At 36.8% G+C, this 16,584-nt stretch overlaps 1 protein-coding gene across 3 annotated transcripts in view; it reads left to right on the top strand.

Moving 5' to 3' along the window:
* Positions 1 to 16,584, top strand: part of KCNIP4 (potassium voltage-gated channel interacting protein 4) — a 1,022,425-nt gene that overhangs the window by 212,965 nt on the left and 792,876 nt on the right. The window contains exon 1 of one of the 3 annotated variants that reach the window (XM_019743873.2): positions 4,128 to 4,505. The exons of the other annotated variants lie outside the window; for them this stretch is intronic. Coding sequence (XP_019599432.2) covers positions 4,418 to 4,505 — 88 coding nt within the window. The 5' untranslated portion in view covers positions 4,128 to 4,417. Of the gene's footprint in view, positions 1 to 4,127; positions 4,506 to 16,584 lie in introns of those variants that run through there. 3 annotated transcript variants of the gene reach the window in all.

Genomic DNA, 16,584 nt, shown 5'->3' with positions numbered 1-16,584 from the left:
AATATTCATATAAGGTGTGAAATCTTCATCAAGGTTTGGTTTTTGCCTATAGATATGCCATGTTGCAGCACATTTTGTCGAAGTGCTATCTTTCCTTCAATGAACTGCATTTGCATCATTCTCAAAAATCAGTTGTGCTTAATGGATGGATCTATTTCTAGATTTTGTATTCTGTTCCATTGAACTATGTATCCATCTCTCTACCAATACCACACAGTCTTGATTACTGTAGGTATATAACTATTGAAATCAGGTAGGATGATTTCAAAACTTAATCTTCTTTTCAAAATGGTTTAAAAATCTTGCTGAGATTTTGATTGGAATTGTGTTAAAACTGTATATCATTTTGGAGAGAATTGACATCTTTATGATGTTGACTCTTCAATATATGAACACAGTATGTCTCTCCATTAATTTAAATATTTTATTTTTTAATCAGAGTTTTTGTAATTTTCATCATACAAGTCTTTTATGTGTTTTGCTAGATTTATACCTAAGTATTAATTCTTTGAGCAATTATAAATGATTTTGTACTAAGTTTCAGTGCCCACAAATTCCTTGCTATTACAATTGATTTCTCAGTAAAACAACTGAAGTTTAACTAGTGTCCCATGACCTGGCTAAACTTACTAAATAATTCTAAGAGTTTGTTTCTTTGTTTTTGTAGATTCCTTAAGGTTTTTTTACATAGACTATCATGTCCTCTGCAAATGGGATAATTTTATTTCTTCCTTTGTGATCCATACATCTTTAATTTTCTTTTGTTACCTTATTGTACTAGCTAGTACTTCTAACACTATGTTGAATAACACTATTTGAAGCAGACATTTCTGCCTTGTTTCTGATCTTAGGGTAGAAGCGTTCAGTCTCTCACCCTCAATATTAAATATAATGTTATTTGTTTTTGTAGATGCTCTTTATCAAGTTGAGGAAACTGCCTTCTATTTCTATTTTTCTAGGATTTTAAAAATCATGAATAAGTGTAGAATTGTGTCATATACTTTTCCTGAATCAATTGATATAATTATGTGATTGTTTTTTGTTAGCCTGTAAATATGGTGGATTACTTTGATTGATTTTTCAATATTGAGCCGGCCTTACATCTCTAGAATGAGCCCCAAATGGCTATGATACATAATTATTTTTTATGTATTGTTGAATTTTGATAATATTTTGTTAAGGATTTTTGAGACAATATTAATAAGAGATCTTTGTGTGTAGTTTTGTTATTGTTGTTGTTGTTATTGTCTGGTTTTGGTATCAGTAATACTAGGTTCATGAAATGAATTAGAAAGTATCACCTCTTTTCTGTTTTCTGGAAATGATACCCAAGAATTGGTGTTAATTCTTCTTTACACATTTTGGTGGAATTCTCCAGTAAAACCATGTGGCCTGAATATTTGTTATTTGTAAAGTTTTTGAAATGTAAATTTAATTTACTTAACAATTATAGGGTTGTTCAAATGATCTATTTCATTTGTAGATTATTTTAGTTTTCATTTTTTTAAGAACTGGCCCATTTTACCTAATTTGTCAGATAATGTCTATAGAGTTGTATATAGTATTCTCCTATTATCGTCTGATATCTGCAGGTTCTCTAGTGATAGCATCCTTTAAAAAAGGCATTATTAAATGAATGGATTAATTAAAAATACATCTTAAATGTTGAGTACATTAAAGATGTCTTAATTCTAATATCTCCAAAGTAGAACTTTTTATTTTCTTAATCCCCGTAGCCTACCCACCGTGTTTCTAATTCATCAACTCATTACATTTGTCCATCTAATTTTTCAAACTCCAAACTAAATCATCCTTATTTCTTCTCATTTCCTTATTCCCAACCCTACTAATTCTGTTTCAAAATATATTGAGCACCAACCACCTCTTATTTCTTCTCCAGGTGATGCCACCATAATTCCTCACCTAGACCACTTTATGCCCTCACTGTTAAGTTCATTCTTACACTCCTCCTCCCCTACAATTCATCCTTTACAAAGCAGACAGATCATACAATTTCCTAGTCCTTGGAGTGACCTCGTCCAGCCAGCACACACACACTGGAATCCAAATTCCTTACCATGGCTATAATGCCCTGCGTTCTAGTAGGCCCTGGCTAGTAGCCCCTGTCTCCCTCCTCGAAATCATCTCCTATAAATCTCTCCTGGCTCAGTATGCTTCAGCAGCCACATCCTTCTTCTGTTCCTTGAGATACCCAGCTCATTATCTGCTTTGGGTCTTTGCAGAAGCTTTCCCCTTGACGTGCTCTTTCCCCTAAACATCTCATGGTTGATAGTTGGCTCCTTCTTGTAATTTGTATCCCAGCTGAACTGTCTTTTCTTAGAGATATCTTCCTTGACCGGTCAACCAACTCATTTTTTATTCTCTCGACCTGATTTAAGTTTTCTCCACAGCACTTATGCATGTGTGATGTTTACTTCTTTATTTCTTGTTAATTTGCTGTTTTCTATATTGAAGTGCAAGCTCCATGAATACGAGGGTTTTGTCTTTCTTCAGTACTGCTATATCTTCAGCACCTTGAACGATGTTTGGAACATCCCAAGTACCCAATGCATAATGTCTGCATAAATGAATGAAAGGGCCATGCTTAATAACACCTGTATCTTATTTCTTTCTCCAACAAATGAATGAATTATTCTGATCCCTATTTGATGGCTAAGAAAGGAAGCTTTAAAATAATTAGCCCAGCAGTAGGACTATAGTAGTGTGTTTCTTCTGCCTGTTTGAAACTTAGGAACATAGCGCTATCCCTTACAGCAAATGCATGGGAGCAAGAACTTGAAAAAGTATGGGGCTAACCTTTGTATATTAATCTAATTGTTATCTCTGACCTTTTCAACTGAAGTTCTGAGAATTTCTGGAAAGCGTGCTTCATGATCCCATTACATGATTATGCAACAGTGTCTGGTGAGAATGTGGGAGAGTTGTAGACGACAGTGAGTTATCGTTAAATCTGTGTAAGTCTATGATTTCAGGAATGCTTCCTTTACTGTAAAAGAACATCATTTCATGAATAGTATTTAGTATTGGTGGGACATTTTTGTTCCAACTAAAATTCTTATCACTGTCAAAAATAAAAAAGCCTGTCTAGGTATTTAAAATATAGAGGACGCACATCCCACGTGTACTAAATCTGTATATTTATATTTATACAAAGCAAGCGAAAACAGATAAACAAAAACCCAGGAGTATAAATTAGAGTGTAGACAAATCCAGAACCAGCCCAAAGCACTTAAGAATGAAAACAAACACACGCAAACCAGGCCCCTTTAGAGGAGGCAAGCCTGCAGTTTTCTGGCTTTCAAAGCCACTGCCTACTTCCATAACACTGTCTTTTTCAAAGAAAAGGACTTTGTGAAAATTGCAAACTCTTGCAATTGTTCTCACTATTAATTTAAAATAAGTCACTTGGCGGGGAGCTAGTGAGTTGCATGTTGCCTTTTAGAAATATGAAGAAGCTGAGGCACTTCTTTCTCTTAGGCTAATGCAGCAAATTAGTTTTGGAGCTCAGTTGCCTGGAGGCAAAGCATAGGGACTTAAGAGTTGTGGTTTCCAGGCGACTGTATTTTAAAGGAAATAATGATTCTCCCCTAATTTCCAAATACCTGAGCCTGGACAGTGCACAAAACAGAGCCAGATTTCGGTAACAGCTCATTTTCCACCTCTGTGCCCATGAAGTGGAATATATTTATCTGTGACAAAAACAGCATTGCATCCATTGGGTGATAAATCTTCAACTCTCTTTGTTTAGAATCAGGGTCAGCTCCCCCAGTGAGCCTTTCCAGCATTTTAGGCTTTGTGAATCTGATTAACACTGTATCAGGGAATTGTCTGATGTCTGACCTTGAAGAGTGTGCTTTCCGACTTCCCTTTTATTTTTGGAATCATTTTGCACAGCCTTGGACCGAGATGCTCCCCCAGCAGGCTGCATTGCATTCGCAGACTCCTTTTATTAGTTTCCAAAGGGTTTCAGCCCCAGTGACCTGTCATCTGTCCCCTCACCTGCTTACATGCTGATTCATTGATGAGCTAGCATCTCAGGCCCCGCCTCCCTCTGAATGGTCTGTGAGGTTGCCACTGCTCCTGGAGAGGGGGTGCAGAGCTGAACCACAGTGGGTTACTCCAAGTGTGAACTGGCAGCCTATCTGTTGCCACAGGAGAACTTGGTGACCATTCTGAGAAGCAGCCCTTTCTCACCAACGTGTTACGGTTCTCTCTGTATCGGCTTCTCTAGCTTTTTAAAGGAATTTCTGATTCAAGCACTAACAGCTCATTCCACAGGAGTTGTAAGGCAGGCAGCCTGTGACACAAACTGAGACAGAAGTTTCCCCTCAGAGACTGTCTTTTTTTATTGGCAAAGACTTCTGGCTCTCCTCAGAGGAATATCTTGTTGCTTAAGATGAGTGGCTGTAGAAAGCGGTGTAAACGTGAAATATTGAAATTTGCCCAGTACCTTCTCAGACTATTAACAGGTTCTCTTCATACAGGTAATGACTGTGTTCTTTTTTTTTTTCCTTTTTTTTAATAGAGGCTGGTAGAGCATGGTAATGAAGTTGCAACGGAAGAGGAAAGCCTCACTATTTCTGTGTTGTTTGTTTTTAATGTTGTCAATAAAATACAATTTTGTGTTTGCTGAGATTCATGTTTCTAAAATTGTGTGCAGTGCAGCTCTCATTTAGGGTAGAACTGGATTCTATGGATGTATCTTTTATGTCTTTTTGGCAGTGTTGCTGTTAAATGTGCCTCAATCGAAGGAAGCAGTGTCTGCAGAGTAGAAAGATTTTTTTTTAAAATGCTTGATTGTGTGAGGGTTTTTTTCCCTCTCTCCTGCTTGCTGCAGTTTGCTAGAAAATCACATAGCTGTATTTAGAAATTCTGCAGGTATTTAGAAATTCTCTAGAACTCTTTGATCATTATAACCCACAGATTATTTCTAGTATTTGGTCATAGAGCATGTCAGTGAAAGAGTTAAGGGCATTTCTTTTGGATTTCTGAGTTCCTTGCAAAATGTGAAAACAGCTAAAGAGTAAAATGTCCATGAAGGTTTGATATTTGTTTCATCGCAATGGATTTCAATGTTTAAAAATTTGCACAATGAAGTAGAAACTCTGTTTGAATCTAAGTGTTGATAACAGGAAAATGTTTTTAAGATGTCCTAAAATTATAAGCTTAAACCAGCAGTTTTGCTGCCAATGAAATTCCTAGACTATATTGTCATTCAGATAGTGACAGGTGTAACCAAAACTGCTTTGACTCTGATTATAGATATTTTTAATGGGCCATCAGACTTCTGAGAGGCAAAGCTTAGTTGACATAATATACTGTACTTTGGTTCTGGCCATAAGAACTAGTGTCAGCTTTATGTTTCCAACTTATATTTGTCTTCCTTAATCTAAATGAGAAAGATTTCATAATGAAACCTATACACCACAATGCAGTGTTGAAAGATTAATATGAACACCATTTTTTCTAGGAAGTAAACTCTCTGGTTAATAACACAATTGCATATATGATTATGTTGACAACCTGTAAGGAAAAACAATTTTGAGAAAATAACTGTGAAAATCAAATTATTTTTGAGAGCATTATTAAGTATTACTAAATAATAATAGGAATGTTATCAGATGCTAATTTTTAAGATGTACAAATTGTACTGACTTTTGATGCTTTTAAGAATAATCATTGAGCGTCTGTACCTGACTTTTGTTAACTTGGAGCTGTTTTATTTTTCACCCAATCTTTACAATTCTGTTAAGATACTCCCATCACTATGACTTTGCGTTATCATATCAATATGATCAATAATATCCATACAATATTTGCTTTAAATATTCAATTAAGGATGATGTGCCATTTGTGGTATCGTGTCTCACTGGACAATTCAATGTGCCATCTTTTATCCTGCTATGAAATTAGAGAAACATTTTATAAACGAAACCTGTCTATAAGGTTTCCATGGTAGTCTGTGTTTTCCTCTTTGATAAGGCAATTGTAAGGTTCTCCCTGTTTCTTCCTGGAGTTAGGGACAGTGAGGTGCCTCTTTTGCTCAGTCTGTTTGTGAATAGTTTTCTTAAACTTTTGATTTCAAAAAAATTTATGAGGATGGTAAATGGTTGTGAAGTCATAAACCACAAGTATCAACTCTAAAGTACAGAGGTTTAATGACTGGATGGTCATTTATAATATGAAATTTATAGAAAGCTTGTATAGCAGCAATATTTTAAGCCTTATTTAATGCATATTTATAAATCACTATAGATGGGATTCCTTCTCTTCTGTTTGAGCCACAGGAGGAAAAAAAAAAGAGAACTTTGAGAAATAGGACACACAGATTATAATAAAGTAGTAAGATAGATTTATGACTTGGGAAATACGATTACAGCAACTTGTTTTTTTGGTGAAAATTCTTTTCGGCTCAGTCTCTAATACTAAATGTTGTAAAATCCAGCCAGAATCTTTATAACTGTTCAAAATGCAACTTGGAAAAGCCAATTTATATATTTACTAGAAGCTATGATAATATACACTGTTCATATTGCAGAATCTAATGTAAAATTCATTAGGACACGTTCAAGTCCCTCAGCTAGTAATTAATGAAGAAGTAGGAAGCAGAGTTGAATTAGTTTTAAAAATTTGCTTTAAGGTTGGATTATGGGAGCAGTTGCTAATTGTGTCCTGAACAATCAGCATATGTCTTTGTAGTTATCAAAAATTTAAAGTACAAATATGCCTTGGATGATTTTTATTTCATTTTATCAACAAGCCATTTATCCTCACTTTTCCAATTAAAGATCTGTTCTGAGGAAATAGCGATTTGGTTTTACAATTGAAGACAGGTTAATTCTGAAATACATAATCTATACTGTTGGCAGTTACCTTGCATTTATACAAAATGCCCATCCTTTACACAGACATAGAAAATTTGAAGTGCAAAGACATTTTTATGGACACAAAATTCTTTTTTGATATGTCTTATTAGTGTTATCACAAATGAAAGGAAAACAATTTTCTTTTCTGAGAGCTTTTCATATAACGTTTGGCAATGACTAGGATTGTTTATACGTAAGTTATTTAATTAGTGATTTTTTTTCCCTAAGATAATAATTATGTTAGAGAGTGAAAATTCAATGGTAAAGATTTGTCGATATAAAATAAGATACTTTCATTTTACGAGGAACTTATTTTACATATTTTTATCATAGCAAATCACTTTTCAAAGAGTGGATTTTCCGAATGTGTATATTGGCTTTCCATGTCATGAAAATAAGCATTTTTAAAGATCCTTTGTTATGTATAATAAATCTCAGAAATTCATATACAAGTATTACAAGTTAATGGCTATCATGTTCAATGAGTGAGGTCCAATACAGGATCAATTATCCTCATTCCTTGTCAGCATGCAACCTGCATCTTCATGTACCATATTACATTCAATTCTAGGTGGGGCTCATGGTAACCGATATCTTCTTGTACAGCTAGAGAAATAGAGATGATTTGTGAAGAATGTAATATGACACTAGGACCATGAGACTTACTCTGTTCATGGTCAATTTGTGAACTTTAGGAACCCACAGAACATCCTATCTTATCAATGCTGAGCCATGAAGAAAGGAAGAGTGATATCACTGATATCAAATTTAGAACTCTTTCTTCTTCATGTGTGAAGTTTAGTATATGAATGTTTCACTGTACTTATGTTGAGGTTATCTGAACATTTATCAAATCTCTGTGCATAGTTTTCTTGAAAAATCAAGACTTGAACACACTTTCCTATTAGCATATATTTTCAGAATATATATCTGGGATGGATATGGCCTGCAACCTCTTTCAGGCTTCAAGACCGCAAGCTCCAGGTGTGGGGAACAAAAGCAACATAAAAAAACAACAACACACACACACACAAAAAAAACCCAAAAAACATTGAGTTGCTGTTTAGTGTGTTAAAGTATTTCAAATGTAATGAAATTACATATTAAAAGCATGAGGTAAGCATTCATCATTTCGTCAAGTAGAGAACTTTAGGTTCAAAGACAGAGCTTGCGAGGCTTCGTTTCATAAGTTTGCATGGAGTGGTTTCCATCTTTGTTATTGTAGGCATTTCTGTGGATCAAGCGAATCCCAGTGAGAGTGATATTAAAGATCTAGGTATTGTTGAAGTGTGAAGAGAAAATAAAGGGTGACGCTTAGCAAAATCAGATAACCAAGGAAGCCTGGTTCTGGCTATTTGCGCTTCCTTTTTCTGTTCCTTTCTCTCCCTGTCCTGATTACAAATCACAGGATCACATTTCAGTCCCCTCAGATCTCCTCTTCTGTCCCCCCATCCCTGCCTTATTTTAACACAGGGCAGACACATCTCGTGCAAACGGTGTGTTTTGGAAGACCTCACATAATTAAAAATTCATAAAATTCAAGTTTCTGCTGGTGAAAGATGACAGGTGTTTCTGTTTCCCAGTTCACATGGCCCTGACATGTAACAATTGAATAAACAGTTTCTATTCACTTGGCCTACCAGCTCTGAAAGTATGTTCTTCTTGATTAAATTTTTATTTTTCAATATTCAAATTTTGCTAATAAACTGAGATTATATTGCTTATAGCATTATGTGACATTTGCGCTGTGGAAATGCACATAAAATGCCACCATTGACACAGTTTTCTTGCGCTGTGTCTATTGAAACCTGACCTTGGATAAGAAGAAAGCAAAAAAAAAAAGATGAGGTACATACTTGAGTGCCAAGGAATATGTGCTTTGTTTTGTTTTTTTCCTCCCAGCAATGTTTACATTTTAAACTTCATCAGAAGAATTATTTTGTCTTCTATTAATGAGTTTAACTTGCAATTAGGAGTAAGGATATTTTGAGGGATTCAGTATTTTGCCTAATCATCTCCAAATCTGCCAGTTGCTGCTAAATCTGGTACAAGAATCCCTGAGTTCAAAGGACAAAACACCTATATATGCAGATGATTAGTCACCCCTTCATTGCATAAGGAAATCTGCATCTTAATGTTTGATAACCTTGTGTTTTATCTTTTTACCACCATAAGTAATATATTAGGTAAACTTGTAGGGCTTAAAACTTTGCCAAGGAGAAATCTGACTTTTATCATTGTGCAAACTTCAAAGCAAGCAGTGATCTGATCTCACAGTCTTAGATATATGAAATTTGTAAAACTCATCTGTAAGCTGACTCATAAAATTAGTCAGGTGGTCTAAAGGGAAGAGCTAATATTCATAGAAGGAGCTGCATTGCCCTCTTGGTTAGGGTAATAAGAGCTTTCCTACTAGAATCTTCAATAATTACACATCAGTGCTTCATTTAAGTACTTAAAGAAGAAACATTGAAATTTCACAATACAGGGCAAACACTGTTGAGGACATTATGTATTGATTGTGATATGTATCAGTTATGTTCCTGGCGGAAGAGAGCGCTCACAAACAGGAAAATAATTTTATAAAGGGACTATGTATGCGGACAGGGTATACGGAAATTAACAAGAACTAATGTGTATTTGGGAGCTGGTGACAGCGACCACTGGAGGAGGAAGGGATGGCAGCTGTTTGTAAAGCCTAGAGAGGTCTGCTTGACAGGAGATGCGGTCTTTAGTTCAGGGACACAGTGAACCCATGGAGACCTGATAAGAAGGGAGCTCAGGAAAGAAAACAAAAAAAAAAGAAACAAATGCAAAAAACAAACAATCAAACTAAAAAACTTGTTGTCTTCTCCTTCTTCCTACCATCAGATGTTTGTGTTCACTAGTGCTTCCAATTGTGTGACCTCAATTCTAGAAGCCAGTGGGAAAACTACTCTAGGAGAAATATCCTCATGGCCATATTTATTATTTTATGTTCACCCACCACATGTATTGCCACTCACTGACGAGGTTTTCTTTGTTTAAAATGACTAGCATCGGTCATGTTGCTTCCCCTCAAAAGATATTGAAACTGGCATGAGCGAGCTGACCATTTCCCTGAGTTACTTGTCAGGTCCTGCTCATTCTACCACATCTTCTACCATCATTGTTTACCGTTTACTTTGATCACATAGCTACCTTCCAGAATTTCTCTGTGTTTCTTACCCTTTGTAAGTAAAATAAACCTACACCTTCAAACAAATGGACTCAGTTTTCTGAGATGTCACTATAGCCAGCCCACTTAAATGGCACATACAAACAATGGGATGTGTGTTGTAGAGGAAGATGCACTTACAACCCAGCATGACATGGTTATGGCTTATGTTTGCTAGGTTTGATGGTGGAGGTTGTTTCTTAAAGTATATTTTTTCTCTCCAAACTCCTTTGTCCAGCGTTAGGATACAATTGTGGGTTGGGAGGGGAAGGGCTAGAATCTGAGACGCTTCCCTTATATATTTGTGAAAGAAAGCAAGTCCAACTGGCCATGTATATTTTGCAGTATATGCCAAAAAATTCGACAAACTTAGTTTTTATGAAGCCTCTGCAAAGTGTGGCTCTATGCCTAACATTATCCATTTTTCCTGCCTGGTAAAGATACTGCAATAACATTAGAATGTCTCAAGGTGTTCCTTATTTGGGACCAACATTCACTTTCCTTTTTAAAAAGTGAATGCGTAGGACTCTGCAGCAGATCAGCATATAATCCAATAATGGCTGAGGAGGTCCCAGGAATCATTACTTTCAGGGAGCATGAGTCAGAGAGAAGAACTGAATGGGTGGTCTGGGGGGGGGGGGGAGAACTTGGTCAAGTTTTGTTTGGAGGAGTAAATTCATAAAAAGTATTCCATCATTTGACACTGTTCTTTGTGTGTCTCATGTCTGGCTCACTAACTGGTTCTGTTTTGCTTCCTCTAATGTCTTTTCATCACAGTCTTAATGACCATAACATAAATCTATTACGTTTAGAGATGGAAACAAGAATTCCAAGGATGTGTTACAAGAGAGCTGTTCTCTCTGCTCAATCCACAGCTAGGCTTCTGGAGGGCCACAGCACAGATAGGGGGAGAGCTGGAGCCTCTGGCTGGAATCCCGGCCCTGTTGCTAAGCCTAGGATTGTGACAGTCACACAGCTGCTCTGAGCAGGGTCCACTCCTGTGTAAAACGGGGATGTTCCTACATATATTTCTGTTGCTGGCAGGCAGTCAACAAACGGTAACTTTTGTCATTATTACTGATCTGGTATCTATAGGATGTTCTGTTTATGTTATTTTCCAAATTAAATTTTCTCCAAAGGTAATTGGATACCTAATCATTATTATGCTGCCTGGTAATTGGGAATAAATAGAGAGTAACCTATATAAATGGCTGCAATTTTTAAACTCTTTTGCCTTTTATTAGTTTTCAATAACTATGATTGCCTTTTATTCATTCAACTAACATTTAATAAGTGCTTGTTAAGGGCTGAGACTCGTGGTTTTGTAAAGCTATCTCTTCATGATACTCACATGCCCCCACACTGACTCTGCCTGCAGAGCAAATACATGCGAGACAGTTAACTCAGCAAACCAACATGTGCTAAGATTTCCAAATGCAGAGAACTGTCTCTTGTGGTTTTAGCCAAGGAGAGGCGAGGACAATGGACAACCTAGATGAGGCAATAAGCCTTTAAAATATGTTTCTCTGAAAAAATGAGAGTGGGAGAGCCTGTAGAGAGGGCAGCCAGATGAGGACTGTGAGAAAGCAATTGGGAGAGAGGAGATCAGTGGGGTTATTTTGTAAAATGAGGAAGTTTCACCAAAAAGCTCAATTGCTCACACTACCAGATTGCTGCAGACCCTCCCAGGGAAGCCCCCCGCCCCAGAAGGTTTTATTCCTTATCCAGAGAAATCATTCTGTGGCTTCCTCAGTGATCAGGTAGTCAGTGTTACATTTCATCAGTGAAGCAGCGGTTCAGATCCCGTTTCTTGCCCCCTTGCACCTTCACCCTCCGATGTGCATTGATTTCATTCCTTTCTGAGCTCTCCTACGAGTTGTCTATCCCTGACTGCTCCACACTGAATTACTTGACAGCCCTGTGTTATTAAATAGATTCAGGTGTTGGTGTCGTATCTCAGATAAATCTGAATTTTGTAAAAGACATAAAAAACTTTAGTTTTCCAGCTTTACCTTAACACAGTGTTTACTGTATAGTTTCTGCTCAAAAATAGTTTCGTGGGATGATATCCTAAGTACATATCAGCTTCTTCCTTCTTGTAATTTGGAGGATTCTTTCGAATCACATTGCCGGACTTGAGGTATAACCACTTTAGCATCCCGTGGGGAACCTATCCCAAGGTGCCAAATCTAGGATGTGGTGGGGCTAACATAAAACTAGATTTGTCAGAATTCAAATGGTATCGTTGTTTCACTACACAGTTCCCCCACCACAAACTCAAACTCACTCTGAAGAGCTGTGTGATGACAAATTCTCAGCTCAACTATCATCAAAGTAAAATTTCCTGACCGTCCAATCCAAAATAGCCCCTGCCACTGTGACTTTCCTGTATATCAGCTTTTTGAAATTTCTTCTACAGATTGGGTGACCAAAACTGGGGCACTTTTGAGAGCAACAGGAGGCCATCTTAATGATCATAGTAGGAAAAGAGGCATAAACTAAGATGGTCCCAGACAAACTGAGACATATGTCACCTTCTCCATAGAAACTGTCATTAGTTGAACTAATTTACATTATTTCCAAGGGTCTACCTAACTGGAATGCTAACTCCTTTTTAAGGAGCATGTTTGTTTTGTTAATTATTGCAATCCAGTGTCTAGACTTTGCCTCGCGCATAGTAAGTGTTCAATAAGTAGCCATTGGGTGAATGACTAAATTGTACACCAGGGCTTATTAGGGGACAAAGCTACAGCATCCCCTGCCTCTGTTTTTCTGCATTTCTTCCCCAAAGTTGGTAGGATTGTGATTTTTGCCTATATCACTTCTGCTCTCAGTCACATTAGCTACTCCTTTTAATCTCTGCTGTGCTTCTGCTGCTTTCTTATCTCTGCCCAGTACTTCTTCCCATTACAGAAACCATTGTAGATAATCCAAAGCCCTGGAAGTAAGTCTGAATTATCGCTAATTGTGCACAGAGGAAGGTGTAATGCACACTTTTAAATAGGAGGAGGTGCTAGCTCGTTTCCTTTGTTTGTGTATAAATGTCTATGTATGTATATTTTTTTCTACATTGAACAAAATACATGCTAATGTTTTTAAAATAATAAGATCGAAATTTATAGGTTCTTCTAACCTTTAACTATGGTAAACCTGCTGGAAACAAAAAGATACCACCTTGGATGTACTGTAATTTTAGGGATATTACAAAAAAATATGTCTTATTAGGATTTCAGTTGATAACGTTTTCCATCTGTGGTTTTCTTTTCCATCTTGCTTATAACTTTGAGAAAATTGTAAGTTCCCCTAGATCAGTATTATCACCTCAACAATGGGGAGATTTGCGTTTTGCAGGATCACCAGGTTAGGATAAGAGCCTCAGAGCCTATCACATCAGTCATGTCCAGCTTCTATAATATGTCATCAGGACACACAGAACCTGTTTTATTATGGGGTATACATGAAAGCGTTTCCTAACCATCTTTTAATTCCCTGAGCCAATCAAAAGTTGAAAGGCTTCAAAGAACTATGAAGCTAGTTCTATAAAAGGCTTTTAGAACTTTAAAGATGAGTTTTATGCTCTGTCTACTGAAATTCCACAAGGAAAAACTACAGAGCCAACTCCTGGGCACCTACCCAAATACATGCAAATGAGCCTTTGATGACGCTCTTCCAGCCTATATCCAAGCAAAGCATAGTCTGTGATCTTTGAAGGTGAGGATGCTTGTTCAAATTCAAATTAGTGAAAGTACACAACTCTATGACAACAATAAAGACAATATTATGTATATCATGGTAGTTATATAAATAGTTAAGTTGGAATATATAATCAGATCATAGGCGTGGAAAAATCTCCATAGAGCATAAAATTGTTTTATCCGACTTCTTTATTTTCAGAAGAGAATATTGAAGCCTGGGTTTTTACTCAAGTGATTTTACCAACGTCACGAGCACTTCATTAGCCCTGTTACTAGTCCATTCCATTCCATTCCAGTAGCACGGAGTTCTCACAACCATACTCTGGTGGGGGCCTGGTATGGTAGCACCACCTGGGATTGGCAGCCAGGAAGATCTGTGCTTAGATCTTAACACCATCTCATTGGAGCAGATGACCTTGGGACAATTTACATTCTTCTCATGAAACCTGTGTCCTCATGAGAAAAATTAAGTGATCTCCATTCAAGCTACCACCGGGTTCTTTTCCAAGCCAGCAGTTCTAAAGACAGTAGTTGGCACCAGTACCCATTCAGGTAATCCTAAACCCTGTTTTGAGCACTGATAAATCAGTGCAAGGTATAGCAACGAACACCATCCAATTGCTTTGGATTCCTCAGAAAAGGTCAAACTGTGTTCAGTTTATATCAATTTAAAATTTTCAAAAAGCAAATAGAATATCTGGCTCAAAGACCTCCTTCAAAAATGATAGAATTTAAAATCTGTATACTTAAAGGGTTATACTTAATTATGCTTTAATACTCTCTTATCAAAAATCCTCTCCTACCTAAAAATGCCAGATAACTTATATATTGCTTCTTTATGCGCAACATAGATATTTTTGCTAAAAATTCATGAGTCAAAAGTTCTTACTTTTAAAAAAAAATCAGTAATTAAGTAAAGATTTTTTTCTTCACCAAGGGATAAAATTAATAATGGTATCCATTTTGCCTATTTCCTGGGATATAAATCCTAATAGAATTAAAAACAAAACAAAACAGAAAAACCCGTCAACAATGAAAGGTAGAAATGATCTGCTCCAGAAGTCAATATTAAGAACCTGCCAATTTCTTAAATTCTTTATGAAATATAAGGAGATGGGAAGTATGCATAAATATTAAAATCATATCTTTAGGAAAGCCACATTTATGTAATATAATTCATTAATTTGGTTTAAGTCGTTAATCATTACTGATAAAATAAGATCAATGTGTAGAAGTAGTTTATCGTGAAATATGAATTTTTTAAAAATGTAGAGTTAGTATATAAATTTAAAGAACAAACAGTGACTGCATATTCAGAGTTCAGAACAAGAAAAGCAGTCATTGCAATTGAGAAGTCAGCACATTCAAGCCTCTAAGTGTTTAGGTGATTTACACGTCTTCTGTCGTGTCGTTCTATGTAATGTGACACTGAACATTTTTATTTCAAAGGAAGCATTGTTTTCCTTTTTACTTGCAAGGCCGTATACTCCAGGTCTTGACCTGTATAGAATGATATACTTGTGTTTGATACCCAGCTTCACCAATCATTAGCAGTCTCGGCGTTACTTTCCCTTCTTGGCTCAAGAGAAGGGACCATGATGGTGTCACCTTTGCAAAGATTTTGCTAATTATGCAAATAATATGAAAACTTAAGATGTAATTGTCAAGGCAATGGAATTGTTCAGTGAGAGATGTTTTCATATTAATAATGTTCATATGCTCATCAGATATTTATTGTGACTCTAGTTTTCCTGGCACAATGAGAGGGTATGCTGAGCAATTTGAAGATGCTGCACCGTAAAGAAACTTCACATTTAGTAAAGGAGTTAAAACATATATAAAAAGGCTTAACTCCGGACTTGAATGTGTTAAGTGTTAGGAGAGAGGTACAGACCATGCATTACAGGTACAGACTATGTGTATTCAGAGGGAGTCCAATCTGTGTTGATGGCAAGAGAGACAGCCTTAGCGGAGGAAACACTTGAGCTGGGTTTTAGCAGCTGTGGGTTTGGAGATGATGAGTTGGCAATGGGACCTCCCAAGAAGAGCGAAGAAACGGAGGAAGGGGATATGCAAAGATAACTGTATTGCTAGGTTTCATTTATCCAGCAGGGATTTGTTAAGTGCCTACTCTCTGATATTCACTATCCTGGGAACTTAAACAAAAGATCATTACTTTCCTGTCATGGGAAGATGGATAATAACCATATTACATTGGTGATGTTAGTAGGTGGTAAGTGCGCTGGGTAAAAACTGAACAGGTTTGGGAGGTCTGTGGAGGTTGGAGTGTGTGTTAGTTTTCTAAAGCTGCCATAACCACATGCCATAGATTTGGTGGCTTGAAAACAGAAATGTATTTTCTCACAGTTCTGGAGGCTGGAAGTGCAAGGTCAAGGTGTCACAGGTTTGGTTTCTTTTCTGAGGCCTCTCTCCTTGGCCTGCAGATGGCGGCCTTCTCACTCCATCCTTACTTGGCCTTTGTTCTGAGAGAACATGTCTCTGACATCTTCCTATGTGTCCAAACTTTAAGGACACCAGTCAGATTGGATTAGGGCCACTCCAGTGGCCTCATTTAACAGAATCACTTCTTTAAAGACCTTACCTACAAATACAGTCACATTCCAAGGTACTGGGTGTTAGGGCACCAACATATGAATTTTAGGGGGACACAATCGGTCCAGAACAAAGTAGTTACAATTTTAAATAGAGTGGTCAGAATAGACTCTTTGAGAGAATGACATTAGCTCAAAATCCTGAAGTAAGCGAGAGAGCCATGGAGATATATGGAGGAAAGATTCCAGGCAGC

This window comes from Rhinolophus sinicus, linkage group LG02, assembly GCF_036562045.2.
Source record: "Rhinolophus sinicus isolate RSC01 linkage group LG02, ASM3656204v1, whole genome shotgun sequence".
NCBI classification, from domain to species: Eukaryota; Metazoa; Chordata; class Mammalia; order Chiroptera; family Rhinolophidae; genus Rhinolophus; species Rhinolophus sinicus.
This window is presented reverse-complemented; position numbering and strand designations above follow the sequence as displayed.